General features: G+C 39.1%; 1 protein-coding gene and 1 long non-coding RNA gene across 4 annotated transcripts in view; one reads left to right on the top strand and one right to left on the bottom strand.

Annotated features, from left to right (window-relative positions):
- Positions 1-746: 746 nt before the first annotated feature.
- Positions 747-22,605, bottom strand: part of LOC123700075 — a 42,886-nt gene continuing 21,027 nt past the window's right edge. For 2 of the 3 annotated variants that reach the window (XM_045647189.1, XM_045647188.1), the window contains exons 2-3: positions 16,481-16,555; positions 747-2,521 (exon numbers count right to left, since the gene is read on the bottom strand). In XM_045647189.1, coding sequence (XP_045503145.1) covers positions 869-2,521; positions 16,481-16,489 — 1,662 coding nt within the window. In that variant the 5' untranslated portion in view covers positions 16,490-16,555 and the 3' untranslated portion in view covers positions 747-868. The remainder of the gene's footprint in view (positions 2,522-16,480; positions 16,556-22,605) is intronic. The other variant, XM_045647190.1, reaches the window with a different exon arrangement.
- Positions 5,372-6,748, top strand: LOC123700076. The gene is made up of 2 exons (XR_006752596.1): positions 5,372-5,428; positions 5,844-6,748. It is a non-coding gene; the product is annotated as an uncharacterized LOC123700076 (long non-coding RNA).

Below are 22,605 nucleotides of genomic sequence, written 5' to 3'. Positions count from 1 at the left end.
CCTTGACCCATAAATGTATTTTTAACTTTAGCTAATCGGAAAAATGGCATTTCAATTCTATTCCTGTTCCTTGTGCCATAATCGTGTCTATCTCCTACTCTTGTGTGTAAGTCGGAGCTTTTGTGTACATGCAAAATATTATTAAATATATACTGTGATGGTACAGTAAGGATACCAGTATTTTTAAAATGATCTCTTAGTGAGTCCCGAGCACGTAAATTATATATAGAGCGAATGGCTCTTTTCTGTAAGATAAATATAGTTTCTATATCTGCAGCCCTGCCCCACAGTAGAATTAATCATTCATTTATTCATTAATCTCATTTCATGAAATGATTGGCCATTTCACGAAATGGTCGCATTTCATGAAATGGCCAATTTAGTTTGGCCACATAAGGCCACAATAGACAAGAAAACAAACCAACCATAGTTTATTAACATTTATTTACATTTTTGTCACGTATACAGTATACCTTGTTATGTTACTTAAACAACCTAAGTATCAGCCATTCAGTGCATCCAATTTTATTATGATGTAATGGCTGAATATCATTCAATGAATAATGCTAGTTTGATATGGACGGCTGATTCTTTATTGTTATGTCTAAACGTATTTGTATAATTCAATGAATAACCAGATAAAGATGAAAATTGAAAATATTTTTGTTCAGGATGAGATCTACTCCACTCCTATTTATAGTTTGTTTCTGTTTATCATTGTCGGAGGGGGTCAATAAAACACAAAATAAACTATAAAAATACATTTATTAACTAGTGTTTAATATGTTCAATAGACTAAGCGTATGAGGCGGCTGGCGGCGGACGGCGGGCGGCTGGCGAACCGGCGGGCCGGCGGGCCGGGCGGCGGTCACCGGTGCGGCGGCACGAAGCCCAGCGCCGCCAGCGCCGCGTCGGCGGCGGCCACGAGCGGCGCGCGCCACCGCCACAGCGCCGTGTCACGCACGGGCTGCGCGCGCAGCTCGGCGCACGCCTTGCTGAGCGCGCTCACGCAGTCGGCGCGGTAGTGCTGCAGGCGCGCGTGCCGCGTCTCCAGCGCGTACGACGAGCACGCGCCGCCCAGGCACGCCAGCGGGAAGTGGTTGTGCAGCGCTAGCACGCGCTCCGTCTCGTGGAACGCCTTCACGTACTGGCCCGGCTTGGTGAAGTTGCGCGTGCGGTACACGTGCTGCAGCATGTGTAGGTAGCGCGGCGCGCCCTCCTCCCACTCGTGCTCGTGCCGCAGCGAGTCCAGGAAGTACACGTTGGACGCGTGGTAGGAGGAGCGCGGCGGCTTGCCGGGTGCGGGCGTGGCCAGCGGCAGCGCGCGCCGCATGAGCCCGGCCCAGTCGCCGTCCTCCAGCGGCACGATTACCTCGTCGATGTCGAGCAGCGCGAGCCAGCGGTAACGGTACATGTGCCGGTAAAGACAGTCGTTGTACGGGATCAGCTCCATCTGCCGCTTGTGCGTCGTCTTCTTTTTGAGGTACATGTGCTGCAGACCCGGCAGGTTGGGCTGGCCGCCGGGCAGCGTTATCGGCGTCACCTCCGTCACGCCTATGCTGTTGTAGTAGTCGAGGACTTTGGTGATATTCGGATGCACTTGCAGTTCATAGAAAAATATCTTGTCCGCGCCCAGTAGGCGAATCAACTCGATCCACTCGACGAGACGCACGGATAAGTCTTCGTGGAGGAAATCAAGTCCCTTGACGCAGACAGCGAAGTCTTTGCGCTCCTCTGGAGCGGCGGGGCGGTCGTTGTGCACGCGCAGGTTGTTGGTGGCGCGGTCGCACGGGCTCGCCACGAGCGACACGGAAGCTGGCACCAGATGGCGCACCTCGGCGGGCAGCACGCACGCCAGCAGGTACGGCTGCAGCACGCCGTCGCGGTAGTTGCCCCACTTGCTGTTCCACACGTACTTATACTCGAGGTTGCGCACCACCACGGGCGCCTCGCGCTCTTCAAACCACAGCTGGCAGTGCGTGGCCAGCGTGGGCTTGATGCGGTCGTGCACGGCGAGCACGCGCACGGCGGGCCCAATGCGCGACGCGTTGCGCGCGTCCATGTACGCGCCGTACAGGTGGAACACTTCGCCCTTGGCGCGCAGCGTCTGCCAGTACGTGTTGTGGAACTCGAGATCGTAAATGGAGGGGAAGGGCGCGCAGTCCTTCTTTTTGTAAAACTTGTTCTTGTCATCCTTGTGCCGGTGCCAGTAGGCTAGTGGTAGCGAGGGCAGGCGGCGCTCGGCGTCGGCGCGCAGCTCTTCCTCGGTGAGCACGCGCGTGTCGGTGGCGGGCAGCGGCGCGGAGGGCGCGGGCGGCGAGGCGGGCGCGGGCGTGGACGCGGCTGGCTCGGACTGCAGCAGCAGGCGCGCGGGCGGGGCGGGGTGCGGCGCGGCGCGGCGCGCGGGGGGGTGCAGCCGCGGCAGCGCCAGCGCCACCAGCGCGCACCAGCACAGCAGCGCCGCCAGCCAGCGCGTGCGCGCCCGCCCCGCGCTCCACCGCGCGCACCACCCCCGCATGGCCTGCAACGCAACACACACACACGTTACTCGCTATCGTCTGACTGCTAACAGAGCCGGTAGTAATACAACTTAGAAAATTATTAAGGGATGCAATTTTTTAATATACACAAATTGACATAATTTGCAGAATACAGACTGATAGCAGTTTAAAAAAAACTACTAAATAGGTACATTTAATTTATTCAATAAAGAAATGAAAGTTTGTGAAACAAAATCTTAATGTATTTCAAGGACTCCTAATTAACTAATTCAAGTCGTAAGTTCAACTAATTCACGTAAATATTACATGACTTCCAAGTTGTGGATCAATCTGTGCGCATAAACGCAAACTTCGCTACATCACGTCAGAGGGCGGACGACTCTTCTCCCATATCCCTTACTGAAGCAATGACTTTGGATTTCTCTTCACATTCCCTACGATAAATGCTTTAACTTAGATTTATAGAGCTTGCTTATTTTATGGAAACGTTTACGTCTCTCCTCTGGCAGATGAGTGATGACTGACATGAACATTGACGATCGATATCGAAAAGGTTTTACACGGTGGTAGGTAAATTGTTCGATATATTTACTAAATCCGTTGCGTGATTTTAAGAGCTAGCGCGCAAGAGCAACTTTTGTCTCCGCAACTATTTTGTCTCTCCCATCAACTCTATGGGCTAGTAAGAAAGTTCGCGCACATAGCGACGCAACTTCCTATAGAGTTGATGGGAGAGACAAAATAGTTGCGGAGACAAAAATTGCTCTTGCGTGCTAGCTCTAATTTTGATGAGTTTTTTTTATTGATAGATGCTCTTGAGGAATTTAAACCTTCCTAAAGTCATCATAATTTGTTATATGTAGAAAGCTAGGTAGAACCTTAGCTTTCTACAAAGCGAAGCACATAAAGCTAGTGTAACCCTAAGGTGTAACCTAATAAATTATGCGATGAAATAGACTGATATTTAAAACAACATATCGACCACGTGCATATTTTATTTATATAAAGTATCTAAGTATTTTTTATTGTATTACTATTTTTTACTGCGTATTGCGTTTTTAATAATTAAACGTAGGTATTTTCTCGCTCTCTATAATAGATAATTATAATAGAATATAATAATATATTATACATACTTAGTTATACCTACATATTTTAAAATAATCTGTATATTAATTGGACAGTTTTAGTAGGTTTATAGTTTCTATTTTGGATTAAGTAAATTGCTTGTTAATTACGATTACGAAATGCGAAGTTGCATCGGCGCGGCCGCGGCGTCGCCGTTTTTATGGTCCTCATTTACTTACAATTTATTTTTGTTACCCGCAAAGTGGGGCGATAAGTGGTTATGGCGATGCAGATGTGGGTTATTGGCATTCAGTTGGGAATAAAGTGAATAAATTAGTCGACGTGTCGTCAATCGAGAGTGACGTAGAGCGTACGGTGCCGCGCGGCGCCGCGAGGCCGACTCGCCTTTCATAGCCCATTAGTGAATGTGCACTAATGTATCACGGCTACTGCACTCTATCGTCTCTATCTAAGGCTACAGTTCCTTGTTTTCCCGTGGGATTTGAAAAACATTTGCTTGATCGACTTATATTTATCACGACTACAGTCTTGCAAAACACTCAAACTTAAACAATAATATAGGTACCTATTAGTATTTTGTAATCTGAATTTAGAATAATTCTAATGCTTAAAATCGAAGGTCAGCGTCGCATCGCTTTAAATTCTCTTCGTATGAATATCTTGATTTTGTTGATAGCTGTGATAACATTTGCTTAATTGTAGGTTAAAAACTCGTGAAACGGAAACCAATCAACCTTGGAGGCATACAGTGCAGAGCAGTCGGCTGCCGGACCGGTCCACGCGTTCGGCGATCGATTCATGGCATTTATAGTCTTGTTTATAAACTTCACATAATTTTAAGCATTTTTACGATTTTTGTCATTTGACCTACTAAATAACGATTGATTTATGATTTATTTCAAATTATAAATGTATTCTCATTATTAATTATCATAGATTGATAATAAATTTTATAATTGATGCGTAAAGAAGACAACATTTTTTTGTATGCAGAAGGTTAGGGACGTAGAGGCACTCTGGGTAGTAGGTATAATATTATTAATAAAGATGAAAAGACAAAAACTAGCAAATAAACTTCGTCACGTCAGATCAAGGATAGTCACTGTAATAGAATTAAGCGAAGTGCTTTGTCCTTAGTTGCAGTCCGAGCGAATCGGTCACGGCCGAGGAAGTACGGGCGGTAAAATGTTGAATATCATTTCCGAAACGATTTAGGCGAATACCTGTCTAAAGACAATTACATAAAATGTAAATTGGTTTGCAGCGCGGCCGAGCTCGGGTACGCCATTAGAGGAATGAGCAAATGCGTCCGCGTGATGAGCATTCGCAAGTTGTATTTTGTATCGCGAACCTTTCCGCTCTGCAGTCTGCTGCCGGCCACGGCGCGTCGTTCTTGTATCTGCGTCTCGATCAAAAGGTTTCGGCAGCTGACTATTTGTAGCACTTTTGTATTGTTTTGATCATACTTTGAATTCAATATGAGGTGATTGAGTAGGTATCTATTTTTGAAGTCCATAAAGCAGCACTATAATTTTTTACTCTAGGATGATTACAAGGCATTATTTGAGACCATCTTCCCGTTCATAGTGTTTTGTTAACATTTAGCATTGTGGAACCAATATTGCGACTGATGTAAACAAGGTAGGGTAGACTGGGTACGGTTGTGCCAGGGTACCGTTGTGACAGTCGCTGTATTGTCGAAAATATAGGGATTAGCGGGGGGCGTGCAAGGGGAAAGACGGGCGCCTTGCACGTCTCAACCTGTGTCACAGTGTTGCGTCTTCCGACGCGCAGAGTGTACGTGACCAGGAGCACATTTTGATTTTTGAACGCAAAAAGTAAGTATTTTGATTCATTATTATTTCGTAATTGCTATTACATGTATACCGATAGGGTATTGAGTGTTGTTCATCGATATAAATCAAATAGTAGCAGTGTTATATCAAATTCAAATTCAAATTATTTATTTCTTCCTTTTACAATAGATCCTTAACTAATTTGTGATTGGAACACTCCTAGTAAGCAAATAAATGCTTGTGTCAGGAGGTTCCGCTCTTCCATAACACTATTAGACACAGAAATAAAACAATATGAATGAATACAATGCAAAAACACATCAGTGGTTACATTTATTGTAGGTTATTTTGTTTTGACGTGGTGGTGTTTCTTTTATTAAAACGATCTGTGGGTACAGTTGTGACATTTTTACTGGGTACGGTTGTGACATAAAAAAGCGGTTGTTTATTGTTTTAGATGCCTAGAATACGCAAACGAAAGACTACAAGAGTACAGTGCAGCTTGAATCAGTATGAAGATGCTTACAAAGAAACTAAACGCGGGACTTCTTTGCGACAAGCTGCGGAAATGCATGATGTTAATCGCATGTCACTATTAAGGTATATTCGAAAACGCGATAATGCCAGCACGGGCGATAGTGAAAACAATAGCATTAGCATGGGGTATGTTTCTCACAATAAAGTGTTTTCCGAACAACAAGAGCAGCAGTTGTCAAAATATTTACAGCGTTGCGCGGACATTTATTTCGGACTTACTCCAAAAGAGGTGCGGAAGTTGGCTTTTGAGCTTGCAACTCAATATAACCTAAAGCAACCTGCTACTTGGGAAATCTCTAAAATCTCAATGAGCCGAAAGGAAAAGGAAAAGGTAAAGCAACGAAAAGGAAACAATCACCGTCAATATCAGATGAAGAAGAATATTTTTGTTTGGTGTGCCTTGGTCCATATTCTGAAAGTAGGCCTGGCGAAAAATGGATTAAACGCCAAGGAAAGTGTAACCTTTGGGCCCATGTAGACTGTACAAATGGTAGTCGGTATTATATTTGTCACAACTGTGATGAGTCGGATTAGATTAGTTGTCAAACTTACTTTTATAAATTTTCACATGCTACATTTCTAAAAAAATATTTGAGTTCCTGTTTAAAAGATTTTGAGCATGTTGTTTTGTTTTGAGTTTAGTTTCAAAATAGACGAGAGTTTATGAAGACTGACTGTACTAATGAAGACTACTGATTGTAACCAAAGATCCTATAGTGCCTTATATGTTGTAAGAAATTAAAATGTTCAAAGATTTTATTTCTTTTGTTAGGAAAGTATAATTTAGTTGATTATTATATAAAAATAAATAAATATTTTTTGCAATTAAAGTGTTTTATTGGCATTTTAGAGTATTTTTATCTTATTTTGTGATCATATTACAGTATTTTCATCGTGTCACTATTGACCCCCAGTACTGTCACAACCGCCCTTGGGGTGGGTACGGTTGTGACAATTTACCTTTTTTTTTTAATTTCAGTTTATGAACTAACCATTTGATTTAGACATATACTTTCATGTTTATATGATAAGCAATGAATAAACTTCATTAGAATACATTTTTTGTTCAGATTAATAGCATAAATAAAAAGCTATAGTCAATCATTTGAAAATTGTCACAACCGTACCCAGTCTACCCTAAACAACGATGTAACAACGTTAATAATCGAAGAATTGAAAATCATTAATATTCTGTATTATATCTTACGGTTTGCCTTACATTTATAACATTGTTGTAAATATACATTGTTTTCCGCATCAGTGTCATTGATATCTAACATATTATTACCCGTACGTGACGTTCCTTGAGCCGACCGCCAACGTGCCCGGAGGCTGGGGGGCACAGAAGCAGCGGCTCGTGCGGTCGTGCCGCGGCCGTCACCGCTAGTAAACATGTTAGAAATAGGTACTTAGTTTTTCCCAGACTGCTCTGATTATTCATGTTTTATGCAACTTGGTTCGATAAAAAACATTCAGTGCATTTATTAATAGAATACAGACACCTACTTTATAATATTATGTATAACGACTCACAAAGAATGTAGGTAAGTACATATAATAATACTGCATTCGTTTATATAATTCTTTAACTATATATTTAAAGATATTATGGAAATTTTTAAAGTTTTTATATATGTATTGGTATTGGTAGGTAAATGGTAAATGAGTTGCACACGAATTGTCGGAACCTTGAAGGACCCCAATAGCTGGCTCATCTGATCGCGGGTCGCAGCGTGACCACGAGTCGTGATGCGCGCTCACTGACATCATCCGAGGACAAGGAACACCGCACAAGGAAATAAACATGACGACATGACTAGCTATGTCTGACGATACTGACGTGGCTTAGGTAAAGCATCTATATTTTAGCTATTATTCCAAAAATTATCAATGCTTACTCGAATCGGTTATAAATACGTATTTGTTGTCAGTTTTCCCAGTATTTTCACGAAGTTATGAAGTAGAGACATTCAATTAAAGTCCAAAAATTATAGGTAGGTATAGACTATTTTGTTGAGACAGTGTGCAATGTGTTTGAGTGTGTGTTGTCGCAAGAGCGCGCGTGTGTGTGCGTGTGTGTCGTCTCAATCGCTTGTGACGTGATGACATTATGACGAAAGTTTCACTTTCAATAAGCAAATCCGCTTCGATACATTATTATTTTGCATGATAATAATTATTATGTTGTTGCAGTACCACCTATATTCATTTTAGAAACTTACCTTTTAACTTATTTGGTTCTATGCGAATGAAAATCCATCACGTTTCATCTGTCTCTACAAAAATGAAAGAGACTTTAAATTAGTCTAAAATCAATTTAAATACGCTTTCTTATCTCGCACGGTATTAGCACAGTATTACAATATGTACCTAGTAAATTACCTACTGCAGTAAAAAAAAAGTGACTACTTCACTGAAATACAATTTATAAATACCTAATATGTTTTTGGAACTATATAAAATCAACTGTAACGCGTGTTATTAATATATATAATTTATATATAATTTGTAAAATACAACAAAAACCGCATATACCTATATAACTAAATCACATTTGCGAGCGCAGCAGACATATTGTGCAAAATTCAAATTTAACTAATGTAATAAATATACCGTATAAATTATAATACCTACATATCACGTTGAATTTTAATTTAAATTTATAAAAGCCGTTTCTAAATTATCACGCAAAAGAAATAAATAAGAGAAACACGAATAAGCGCGTCACTTGGCGAAACCGCAGGGGTCAGCTTGCTTAAATTAAAAAGAAAGACATACTTTATTATATTTATTATATTTTGATATCAAAATATGTCTGCCGCGAGTCCACGACCACTACATACCTACCATTGGCTACGATTTAAGCAGATTCACACAAACGTTAGGGAGTAAATGGGTACACGCCGCTTCCTGCCGGCTAATGATCTTCTCGGCTCTGAGATATATACATAATACTGAATAATATTATATGACTACGTATGCACACATATAGTTCTAACTTCTAAGTCAGTATACGAGTCGCGAGCGCATTGCGCGTCATCTCGATATATCACACATTAACGTTTAGGATTATTTATATACCTACACGTATTAAAGTAATAAATATTGGCAATAAACCATTAACAATGTTATATGTATCGTCTTTTTGAGGCTTTTAATTTTAAATAGGTACCAATGTTTGTAAACCGTAAATTATTGCTAATTGCAAGTTCAATATTACATGTTTGTGCACGGCCTTTCAGTGAAAATTAAAAAAATAAGTGATAATTTAATCGATAATTTGTAATCTTACAAATAAATTTAATTTGAATTTGAATATAATATACACAATATTAGGTATTCATTGCAATCCACAATCCACATAATATTATCATTTTTATAATATCGCCAAGACGTGCTAAAGTGACGTTTATTATTTTCACATAATAGAAAAGGAAGCGATGCCATTAAAGTAATTTAGTCACATCGGTTAACCTTTAAAGGCATTATGAGTCATCATGAGCCCATCTAAATGTCACAGCCGTGTCGATGCAAGCTGGAGCCGCGTGCATCAGCCCACGTGCCAGCGCCGCCACGCGATCCAAATCAATTACGTTTGAAGCTTAAGACTGAATCACGAAATAAAATAAAATACATAATTCGAGCGCATTAAGATTGCATCTGTCAGGATCGAAGTGACAAGTCAGCGCGCGGCGAGGAGCGGCAATAAATTGCCGGTTGGCGGCGCTCCAGCGGCCGCCGGCAGCAGACACGCGGATGCACAGGGCACATCACTCAGTTACCGCTCAATTAATGAGCAAAACGTACAACAAAGCTGATCATGCGTCTTTATCACCTCTGTTCTCTATACTAGAGCTTCATATTATAGTAGACTAAATATTGTGTATTTGTGTAAATATGTACTTGTAAATAGGTACATACAGTTCGCGGTCAGTGTATATTATTATGACGGACAGACATGGCATTTGTAAATTGCTATTATTTTATATATTGAATATGTCGAGCTAGAGGGATTGAATAATGTGCTTGTTAATCTATAATTAAAAAAAAAACTTAAATATAACTCGCAAATTCCTAACGAGAAATCAAATAGTTTGTCTCAAACTAATGAATTTTCAGAGTTATTCATCTAACGCGCATTGTAGTTGTCATTATTATTCAATTTTCCTTTTTATCGAATCGCGTGTTTTACTCGCACAATAACTGGCGAGGTTCTCACAAGTGCACGCGGCCACGTAACGCTGGGTGCCAATCATTGTGTCAATTTGCTGATGCACTAAACCCATCACTGAAGTTACAACACGTACAATGATTTTTGTTTACATTTTGTTTTAAAATTAGACCATGAGATTTCATACATCATAACAGAGTGACCTACATGATGTACATTGTACACGCCGATTTTGCACCTTATTGCATAGTTACCGCAAAATCTAGATGTTAGGTAGATATAAGTCATAATATATCCCCTAAAATCTTATGCTAACATACAAAAAGCTTAGGAGGGCTGAAGTGTAAAGAGCACTGGAGCGGCTATAAGACGTTCTGCAGCTGCATTGTGCGGGTCGCGCAGCCCGCAGCCCGCAGATCGCAAGTACCACAATGTGCCAAGGGGACCGGTTTTCAGCGCGCTTCCGTCTTTGGTTAGAAAACGGAAAGATTTCTTCTCGCTCAATAGCAATGTTGGCTTTCTTTTGAAGCAAATAAAGAATTTACCCTACTAACTGATCACGCTACGCTGTCACCTCTGCGAAATGCGAACCGCAGACGTTTACGCATTTAAATTAAGAGTGTGACGTCACTTGATTTTTAAAATTATCGTAAATTTAAAAGTAAATAAGATACCGCTATAAGCGAAGAGGCCACTGAACTGTAGTCTAATAATATTGTGACGGCAAACAGTGTTGTTTGGTTTGTGTGACGTTTACAGTTTCTTGAATGAACTAAGATACTTATTAGATTCTTGTAAAAATTACTATTCATCTATTGACTGTAAATGTAAATGAGGTGTAACCAATAACAGCCGGTTATTCAAATGAATGACAACAAATCGTCACTACTCGAATTAATGTGTTTAGTGCTTGGTTTAGTGATAGACTGCTGCAATCATCGTTGGTTATAGACATAATCTTTGTTGTTACTGTTAAATGAGCTATGACAATTTGTAGTTTTGTTACACGACTAGTTGAGGTTTTTTAGCCGCAGAAGATCGGATGACAAAGATTGAATTCAGAAGAGAAGTGCACGAACGTGGCATGCGGAGAGATGCGGCAATTGTAAATACTAATCAGTTGCTAATGCAGTGAAAATCGAGCATTAGCAGCCGCGAGCCGCCCGCGCCGGCGCGCGGCGACGCTCAGCCGCCAGTGAAAATGAAAGTGTTATACTGAACATTGAGTATGTAATATATCAAATTATTACATTATAGAGAACATTCGATGCTCGTTGTGGGTTGCGCTTGAGACCGAACAGCGCCGCCATGTTCGAGGCGCCTGCAATGTCTGAAGACCCGTAATTAAATGTTATTTCTCAAATTGCTCCCATATATATATATATGTTTTGTACGTTTTATTTTAATGATTTTAAATTGTTGCTCTTGAAAATAAAACGAGTTCGAGCGGAACGTTCCGTTGCGCATTTGAGTTCCAGTTATTGTTTGTGAGGTTTTCATTAAATTTGTAATTTTAACAAGAATGCGTAATCCGTGAGGTAACCGCAAACCTACATTTACAAAGTTCGACTTTAACTGCTGAATATACATTATCTTCACGACATGACTTTCTATAATGTAGGATTCTAATTAAGAAGAATTTGATGCTTCTATTATACATACATATATAAGAGCAGTGGTGGCTCAGTGGTGAGCCACGGACTTCGAATATCGATTCGAAGTCCGGGGTTCGAGACCAGGCCAGCGTGCAGGAAATAAATTGACTTTTCAATTTATCTGCGCATGTTGAAACATCACCACTGCTCGAACGGTGAAGGAAAACATCGTGAGGAAACCGACATGTCGAAGAATTAAAAAGTTCGACGACATGTGTCATCCGCCAACACGCACTTGGCCAGCGTGGTGGATTATGGCCTGTACTCTCATAGGAGTCCCAGCAGTGGGAACGTATATGGGCTGCTGCTGATGATGATGATGATGATAATACAATATATAAATATAAATAAAAGATCATTGACCTGATTGAAGCTACTCTTACAGCTTACTGCAAGTTGCTTCCCATTGAATTATCATTCATTCCAATTAAGTACCTAGTGCGTTAATTTTATCTCAATTTTGCATATATTTAGTTTATAACAGCTGTTCAACTGTTCTTCTTCTATTATATTATTTTTATATGTTTACGTCTTACCTGAGTTTTACGTATTTATCATACAATAAAGCGATATTAATAAATTTGATAAACCTGTATATGTGCTGTCATTAAAAGTAATATAACGTTACGTGAATGAGTGTGCGTTCACCCGTAAGCGCTTCAATTTGAGACAGCGGCTAATGGTCGTAATGAATTGGCCGCTGACTGACTCCGCACTGCGCAGATCAGCTCGAATCAGGTCAAATGACCGAAACGCTTGGACTGTTCGACACAAACAACGCGACTCTATACAAGTGATCAAAGCAAACAAATAAACACTTGTTAGATGCGAAAGATGTTTAACGGCCTTTAAAGCATACTTCTTAAAATAACGAAATTTAGAAATCTTTCGTACTGTTATGATACCTTTGAACTTAAATAGAAAGTTAAACAATTTAGACTTTAGATAATATTATGTTCCACGTTGCTCACTTCATAAATATTAAACTAACGCGAAAACTTACCGAATCTATTTTACGTATGAAACAAGGCCAAGTATGTTTAGTGGAAACCTTGACAGTGACGTAATTATAACAGTAAATAACTTCGTAAATAATTTAATGTGATTCGGAGCGAATTAGCGTGAAATTTGTATTGAAGCAGATACAGCTGCGTATTGTTTGCTGCTGTAGTGATTACGGGGGAATATTATCAACACAATATGGCATTGTTTCAGTCTTATCATTCATATCAGATAAACGTAGTAACTAATTATACTAGGAAAATTATTATGTATTATATTATGTCAATAAGTTACCATTGAATAATATAATATAATATTATGTTAACTAATAATGACGAAGTGAGGACTTACAGCATCCAGATTGAGTTCAAGCATAAAGCAGCAGCTGCAACGGCCAAAGAAATGCGTCACTGAATGTGGCCTTGTCGCTTGTCCGTTTCGGTGTTCAATTGACAATATTAGGTACGGACAGTTGCAAATTAATATTGTAACAGTAATTTAAAATAATGAAAAAGCTTTTTTTAACAATAAGCCACAACTTCTCAACTAAACTTTATGGTTGAGTCTATAAAGATTTAAGAGTTAAAATTGCAAAAAAAGTCGATAAAACTTGTGTTTATTCTGAACAGAAGAAACTTTAACAAATACATATCAGATTAATTATTTATTTATTTAATTTATTTAATTTATGGAACACACAACAATAAATACACATTACATTATATATAAGAAGACATTATCTAATTAATTGTATCTGATGTATTTATCAATTATAGGTGTACACAACATTCGCATTAATAACACTTATACAATTAAACATAAATGAAAGAAAAACATAATCAATTTACTACATTATTTTATACGCTGCTGGAAAAACTGTGAATAATTTTATGCTTATACTGTGCGAGAGATCCAAAAAATATGTCAAGATCTGGTAAGAGCTTGAGCAGATCGATTGTTCAACAAAATAATGAGAGAAAATCACAGTAGTGAGATGAAGAGAAGGATGAAATCAGCATTTCTATGAGACACAGTCAGCGGTCAGCCTGACCGACTGCGCAACACAAATAAATGGAAATGCCACTTGATGACGAACAATCACTAAAGGATCGTGATGAATGCCTCTATAACGATCTATTTTGCATACAGCGAAAGAGGGTATTTTACAAAATATTACAGATAATTACACTGTGAACGTAAAGCTGTGCTCATCTTGCAAGTTGCACGTAATAAGAGCAAAGTTTAAAATAGTTAAAAATAATAAACGGTTTCTTGCATTTAACATTATTTGGATTGTTAAAGATAGAGCGCAGTTCGCAACAAATTACACAGCAAATATTCGCTCTTGGCAGGGAATTGAGAATATAAATGCTCTTGAGCAATTGCAAGCTTACAACAACTGTTTGTCGTGAAGCTTTCACGTACATTAGCCACTTAGCGAGCGATAAACTGTAGTTATTGTGTGAGCAGCGCGCAATGTACTCGCATCGCAACGACACCACGTGGAGCTGCGCCAAGTGGGCCACACCGTCATCGCCAATGATACACTAACCTCATTTGCCTCAAAGTGCATCGTCAACGACTCTTCTAATAATCACTCTTCATTGTAAATGATATTGCAAAAGATTGCTTTCAACTGCTTGTTATTGCAACAATTGTGATCTTTACCAATACATGTACGCCACATGACACATCTATTCACTTTGCGGATGACTTGATGATACCGAAAACTATGCTAATTTAGATTCTGTTCTGACAGAAGTGAGGACTGTTGTAACTATAATTACGAGAATTACAGTAAGTATATAATAACAATAAAAAGTGTTTGTTTGAGTCGGTTCGGCTCGGTCCATCGGAGGCGGAGGTCGGGAGACAGGCGCTACTGCGCTCGCCGCCAGCCTTGGCTAAATTTGTGTTACATCTGAATACATACATTTCATATTGGCTATTCTGTGCTCTGATAACTTGCGATTATTTATTGGTCTAAATGACCTAGCTTATTTCAACTCGAACCGAACAGAAACATAATGTAGATTGTAGGTACACGTAACCACACGTAATTACGTATTTGTTTTAGCTGTTTCTGTCATTGTATGATAGTATTAACGCGGAATAAAATATTGCTGTGATTAAATAATTAAAATAATATTGTGTTATTTAAAATTTTTAATTGATACAAAAAAAACATGTAGAGCACATGTAATATTATGCAATATTATATAATATGAATTGTGTTAATAATGATTAAATTGTACTGTATAGCATAGTGGTGCTTTGGCGTGACTGTAAGCCACTATGTTCTTGAAATAAATAAATAAATAAATAAATAAATAAATAAATAAATGTAACGCGGCATAACTGGTACTGCCGCCTTTATTTGGATTAAACGTGTTTAAAAACTAGTACACCCCTTTTAATTCCTGTTTTAGAAAAAAAAAACATACGATCCACGCGACGATAACAAAGTTCTCTTGCTAATCCATGCGAAAGTAACTCTGTCTGTCTGTCTGTTACTCAATCACGCCTAAACTACCGAACCAATTTTCATGAACTTTGGTATGGAGATATTTTGATAACCGAGAAAGGGCATAGGCTACTTTTTATCCCGGGAAAATGACGCAATCCCGAAAATCCCACGGGAATGGGAACTATGCGGGTTTTTCTTTGACTGCGCGGGCGAAGCCGCGGGCGTAAACCTAGTTACATATAATAATAATGTGTAGTTAGTGATGAGTTAGTGGTGATTAGTGATGAGTTATCTGTGAGTGGTGACGTCAAACAGAACAAGTGCACCCGATCGTTACGTAGTTGTAGTAAATTAGTGAATAGTGATGAATTCATATTTCCGTAGTGTTTCAACTGGCATAATAATTATTATATCGATAACGCACTTTAAAGTTTAAACACATTCGGACGAATATCAGCAACTTCCGTGACAATTTGTTTTTAAAACACTAACTTACACTGCTTACGTTAATCATTAATTTATTACATTTAATTTTTGTTTCTTGATACACATTTCCGCAATAAGTTTTACATAATACGACTGCGATATATGCAGAGTCGATGGCCATGTTCAAGTCGTAAGCTGAATCGTTTTACATAATAATGTTAATGTTCCGAGCTTTTAGTGTTGTGTTTGTAGTAAACAACTACCTGGCCGAGGTGTGCAATAAGAGCATCGAATCTGATGCGTTGATAATTATTGTACTTGTCGCTTTGAAGGACATAATATTTCAAAAATAGCGATTAGTCCTCGTTACAAATGATAGTATCGAAGAGTATTGATACAGTGTTTACATTAACATTGTAAAACTTTTGTAATAACATTATTAACATGATCAAAATTAATATTTTATTAATTTAATAGACACAATCGTTCAGTCGAGAGTGAAGTTGTTATTAATTTTAGCTGTCGTTTGCACACTGCACATGAATATATTGAAATTTGAACACGTGCGTTACGAGTGGGGAGTCGGGAAGAGGTTGTTAGCTATTTATAGCTGTTGTGTACATTGAGTGAAGGTCTTCAGTTAATACCAACTACCCAGTAAGTGCTGGCTGATGAATAGGAATTCGGTGTTGTCAGAAGGGACCAGCCTTTGTGTGGAATGATTGAATGTAAACGAGTTTAAGCTTCGTAATACGTGCGTCATTGTTCACTAAGGGATATTTGGTAGATCAGATAATACGAAAATACAGTTACAATGTTAATAAATGAATTCCAACCTGAGTCATTTTCTCGTCAACTTCTAGAACAGGGGATTACCCGCTCACTGCATAAAACAATCCGTGTTTGTTTACCTGAAATGAAAAATAAAAAATATTAAATAATTTTCAAAGTAAATACCTATGTTTTTCATTCGAAACATTCTTAAGGAATTGCAACCGCTTGTAAATAAACATACAGCTATTAAAACTAAAATTAGTGTATCTAGAACGATACAATCGAAAGTAAGTTCTAAATACCCGTTCGTAGCATTGATGTGGCAAGGATAATTAAAAATTTATAACATTCAAGTCTCTTTGGGGAAAGACAAACGTGCGGTTCTGCGGAGTGTTTAAACACTTTACAGCGTAGTTGTGGAAAGGTGCATTACTGCATTATTAACTCAGGCCCCAGAACCACAGACACAATAGAAAATCTATTGTGTCTTGGACCGATCGGGCCGCTTGGGGCTCAATGGGTTATATTTCATAATATTTCGGCTAATGTTACGTTTTGTCGACGTGAAGCGGGTCACAGCGTTCGCGTTGTGCACAGTGCAAGGGGCGCTCGGCTCGGCGGCTCGGCTTTCACACTGCACTCGCTTATTGTGCCCTTCATCTCGTTAAACTTGTTAATTGTTATATCATGCTGTTACTAAAATGATATAACTTTCGTAATTCCATGCTACTATATCCGCCTTACTTACTTATCTAATTATCTGGGTTTGGATCTGAACGACCTATAGTCTGTTTCTAAACGAATCTTATCTTTATTATTTATTTCAAAATGGAAGAATTACAAACCCATTAGTTAATAGTGGACACCTTTTGTAAGGTTTCGCTATTGTATACAACAGCTAATTAGTTCATTAATAGTGGATATCACCATAATATGCACAAATCTTATATGTACAAGTAGTAAACGTTAAACAATCAACAGTTTAACAGGCCGTTCAAATATTAATTATGATATGCAAATTAAAACCGACCGAACAAAAGTGTATCGCATAAAACGGTCATAAATTTCGATTGATGCTATCGATATCCGTCGATCACGCCAGTTACATAATCGGTTACATAATATTTTGGAAGTCAAGGTCTCGACAATGGTATCTGAGTCTCACCCACTAGTCACTTCCTGCGACGCGACTCCTGAGCTTCGCCGAGTCGGTACAGTTAGGCGCCGCGGGGGGCGTGCGGGGGGACGCGCTGCGGGAGCGTAGGGGGGGGGGGCACAACGGAACCACTGTCCACTTCCATTGGTGGACACGTGCTTGTTTGCGGACAGAATCTCGTCTTTTGTCCCATTGTATGGCTTGTTTCTGCAATACCGTTATCATCGTTGATTACCTACGACAATAGTCTGTAAGCACCAGCAGACTGATTCGAAAACTAGTTTGGCTCCTGTTTTTTTCTCATCGTTTTTCATCGTGTTTTTTGTGATATCTTATATACCGAAGGTGATATATCTATTATTCACTTAAATAACCTAGATGAGCGAATACGCCAATTAAAGATGAAGCAACGCTCTACTTGTCAGTCATCTGTGTCCGCCTCACGCAGCGGCAGCTTATCTCGTCAGAGTTGAGACAGGCTATGAAATCACTTCCAACGACCAAGATAATCAGTATTGTTAGAATATCTGGGCCGCATTCAGAGCACTTGTGACAAGATTTAATTGGTGAACATGACTGAGACATGACTATAATGTTGACATTGTAAATTGTTGGTTAGAAATAAGCGTTAAAAACCAGGTAGTCTGTCCAAGGTTTAATCATCGAGACAACAGACTAACTACCGAGATTATTTTAGGAGCAAATATTTACATAGAGCGCACTAATCTTCGCCGGGGATAGTGAACTCAGAATTATGTTACTGGGTTAGTTAAAAACTAACAAGTAAACTGCTGTTCTTTTATCTTCTATAGCTATCATTACATTATATAATTATTGTATATATATGTGGAGCGTGTTAACAATTGTTAAACTTAAGTAGAAAGGATTCAGCCTCGAGTTCAATCGGTTTAAACGTATTTATATGCGATTAGATCACAGCCGAATGTAAGAATTGCATCACTGCAATTTGGTCCGTAACACAAGATTGGACATTGCGATACAAAAATATAAGTAAGAGGGTGTAGAGCGAGTGCAGGCGGCGTGTGGTGGCGTGTGGTGGCGTGTGGTGGCGTGTGGTGGCGTGTGGTGCGGCGAGCGGCGGGCCCGGACCGGCTCCTTGCTGTTTCGCAACCAGTGAGTGCGTAGCTGTCGATGTTGCTCCAGAAACATTCGAACAGAAACCTTGTACCAATAGGTTATTTTCCTTACTTTTAAGCTATTGCATAGCTTCTATCGCGGGCCTTGAGCGCGGGGACCGAATCGAGAAATTCCGTAACGAAAAAACCTCACGCTCCCCACTCCGACGGGCTCGGAGGTGCGGCTTGAAGGCATGCTATGCAATAGCTTTACCGCGGCAGTTCCCGAGTGCCACACGTCTTTTTTTATTATTTTTCTTTCTCCAAATTAAAGGCACCAATAATAACACAAATGTGTTATTATCGGTGCCTTTAATTTGGAGTAGAACAGACCTGAGAATGCGAATAGTAAGACAGCTATTATGGAGTTTCGAAACTACACACACAATGTATAATCTCCCTGAAGTCTCGCAATTTCGATCAGTGTCGAAAAGTGCGTGATTTACATTATGAAAATTCATTTCGCAAACCATGCATTAGCCTTGTTATTTTATATGCTTTCTTCACACTTCCAAATTCCAATGTCCAAATCTATAATGTCTGCAGAAATTTTTATCTTTAAATTCCGACGAGGATATTTTATGTCTATCGCGGTAATAATTCACCAATTTTAATGAATGCAAAGATTTATTGGGTCATAACTTAAATGATGATCGCGGAAGGAGGGGTGACATTTGGAAAAGTCAATCAGAATCAGCGACGCGCTCTAATTCAGCTGTATAATAAGCATTACCGGCCGAAGCCGTTACCTCGCTTAAAGGTTGATCGTTTTACTAGCATTAACGAATTCATCTAATTAATAAGGTCGTCTTCGTTTTTTGTATTTAATTAGAGCACAAGCATCTGTCCGTGGCGCGTGGTCATAAATCAAAAAGACTGAATAACCAATCGAACACTAAAGATAGGTTGTGTTTATAATGCCAAAAAGATTAGACTCTATTTACATAATATCTCAATTTGTACACTAGAAAAAGTAAACAAGTTTAAAGTTTATATGCTTATGGTAGCCTGACCAACACTGCCGCGACCTCGTTGGCGCCGTTGAATAACCAACCTTCAACCTTCATCTTAATATCATTCTGGATCACTTACATCTAATTAATAGCAAATTTGCATATATTCTAATCTAATGTTGTCATAAAATAAAGTATTATGTATTTAGAGATGGGCATTATTAATTTATATTGCATGATTTTTGAAGGACATCCAATTAATCAAAACCATTAGGTACTTAGTCCATGAAAGTTATTTGATTATTATAATATTATTTATACCTAACAGACGCATTATAATTATTGATTTTTATCACAGAGATAAGTTCATGCTATCGCCACGAAAAATACCCGACTTATTGGAAACGGAAAATTAATAATTCTTGTAAACATTAATTGTTCGGATAATATCTGCGATAAGGTTCATAATCATGTTTCCGTTTATGAAGCTGCTTATATGTTATTTACTGCGATATAAACAGCTTAAACACACGATCATCACAAACATATACATAAATACCCTGTCATAACATTTTGGATATTTCCAACTGAAATTAAATTGTGCTTTTGATTCGGCATAATATTATTTAAGTAACAGAAATTAGGTCGGTAGTTACCTAAGTAAGCGATAAAGTATTGCGAAACTTACAATCTGAAATTATTACTATCACTGGCGTAGGAGTTTCATTGGAAATCGTTTTATATTTAATCTCACATAATACAAAATGTATACTCGCTGTATTTCTAATCCGTAAAAGCTAACTGGCAGTGGTAAAACGTAAGGCCACGACACGTCACCGCTCACGATCTTCGCTCATTACTCGTGAGTTAGTAAGTAGCCAGGTACTAATGACATAACCAAGTAGCGACTCTGCGTAAAATTACGTATACATTGATCATTTACCATGACGCAACATTTAAATGTTGTCACGAAGAAAGCAATGTATAGCGTGTTGAAGTTAAAGACAGTTTGGGGAAGTGCGTCAATGTTCGAGGGTAAAAGCTTTGACTGCATATTTGTGCGCGACCGCGACTTGACCGTGAAGCTGCGACCGACACCCCTCCCGCTCCCCGTGCTGTCCCCCCCGCAGCCCCTCGAGCCACAGCCGGTTATTTAAACTTTTGTTTTTCTTCTGGTCGTTAGAATTTCCCAGTCAGCCCGATACCTACATGCCGATAGGCTCTGATACGTTCTGACGTAAACATGAGTCAATTTTTTTGTTGACTATCGAGATTCGAGTTACTCATTCGTTATTGATCCACTTTTTGCGCCTGTTCGTGTGCTTGGGTATGTTCACTAGGAAGATTCCTGAATGACTCAAGGTTTTTTATAAGCAGAAGATGTTTGTGATAATACAATATATTAAGTATTTACAATAGTTTCTGTTACAACGTACTGCTGGACTATTAAAATTATACTTAACGCATAAAACTAGGTACCTAGTTACACTTCTCTTTCGATACGGAAAATAAAAAAAGTCCGTTTAAGTTCAAGGCAAAAATTAAAAATTACAATCTTTTGCATCTACAGCTAAAGCACAGAATACATAATAGTAGCTAAACGCTACAGAACGGACACTCTCCACCTCCCGCCAAAATTAAACACTTACCTCACCCCGCACGATCAGACATGTTATGGTACCCATTTCCCCGCAAGGACGATACCAACGACGTCTTTAGACGAAACGCAACGAAGATTGACAACATTAATCAAATTGACTTAAAGCAATTTTATTATTTTGGATTTGTGATTATCGTTTTTCGTAGAAAATGGTTAGATATTGTGCTGTTTACGGATGTATTTCATCAGAAAAACGCGAATTTTTTTTTACGCTAGTCACAAATGTGCCAACCATAAAGAGTTTACACACACATTTGCAGTCTCTACAGTGTGACTGTCAAAACTATAATTTTGTATGGAGTGTCCGGGGTGTGACTAAAGTTAAGTAACTAAACAATCAGGATTATTTAATCCATATTATCTTATAATTTGACATAAAAATCGTTCTACTTCAAGAGTGCTGTCAAAATTGTCAGCAGACGACAAAAACACTTTCGAAGGCAAAGTCCCTAAATTTGTTCCTAAAGATGGCTACTTGTCATGAGATTATTGATGGTGGAGTATGAGATGGTATGAGCAATGACCACAGCTAGGGCTGGCGATGACGTTTCAGAGGCGGCAGGACGTCCGCGCGGGTCGCCGGCGGCCCCGCACCGCACTCCGGCTTCCGCCTCATTAGGGCGCGCGCCCAGAATCGCTAATGGCGCCTCTGACATACGCAATAACTTCGTGATTTATATACGCTATATACGCCTTCCCACCTTCACCCGATTTAGTATTCAGCATCGAACTGTTCCTGGCGAGTTATAAATTATCAGACGGTTCCACTTTACAATGATGAATATGCTGTAATGTAGGTATTAGGTATAGGTGTGTACTTATACCTATATATAAATACAATGTGACTCCTATCAGATATCACTAAGGAATTTAGGTCACACGTGTCTTTAAAAACTATAAAGAATATTATATTTAATTATTTTAATTGTTACTGGAATATCATATTATTTCTCCTTAATTAGTAACTAGAGATAGTAATCCGACGCCTGTAATTGGATAGATATTTAGTTTAAGTACCTATTTACATTTTATTATAAAAAGGGGTAATTTCTCTAATAAAATTCAGTGTATAACCAACCATCATTCGTTTTATTTCTCTCCACGCACACCACACATCACATGGCGACCCTGCCAGTGCGAGCGCGTCGGATAACAGTGTTCTAGAATTACGTTCCTTATTTGGCGCTGAAATCGGAGTTTCATCTTCATACGGAGAGCCGAAGGCTTCATAATAAATTATTATGGAGAATTACACCGAATTGGAGAATTATTTTTATACAAA

Source organism: Colias croceus, chromosome 19 (genome assembly GCF_905220415.1).
Source record: "Colias croceus chromosome 19, ilColCroc2.1".
Taxonomy (NCBI): Eukaryota; Metazoa; Arthropoda; class Insecta; order Lepidoptera; family Pieridae; genus Colias; species Colias croceus.
The sequence above is the reverse complement of the archived record's forward strand: the minus strand, read 5'-3'. Positions and strand labels throughout refer to the sequence as shown.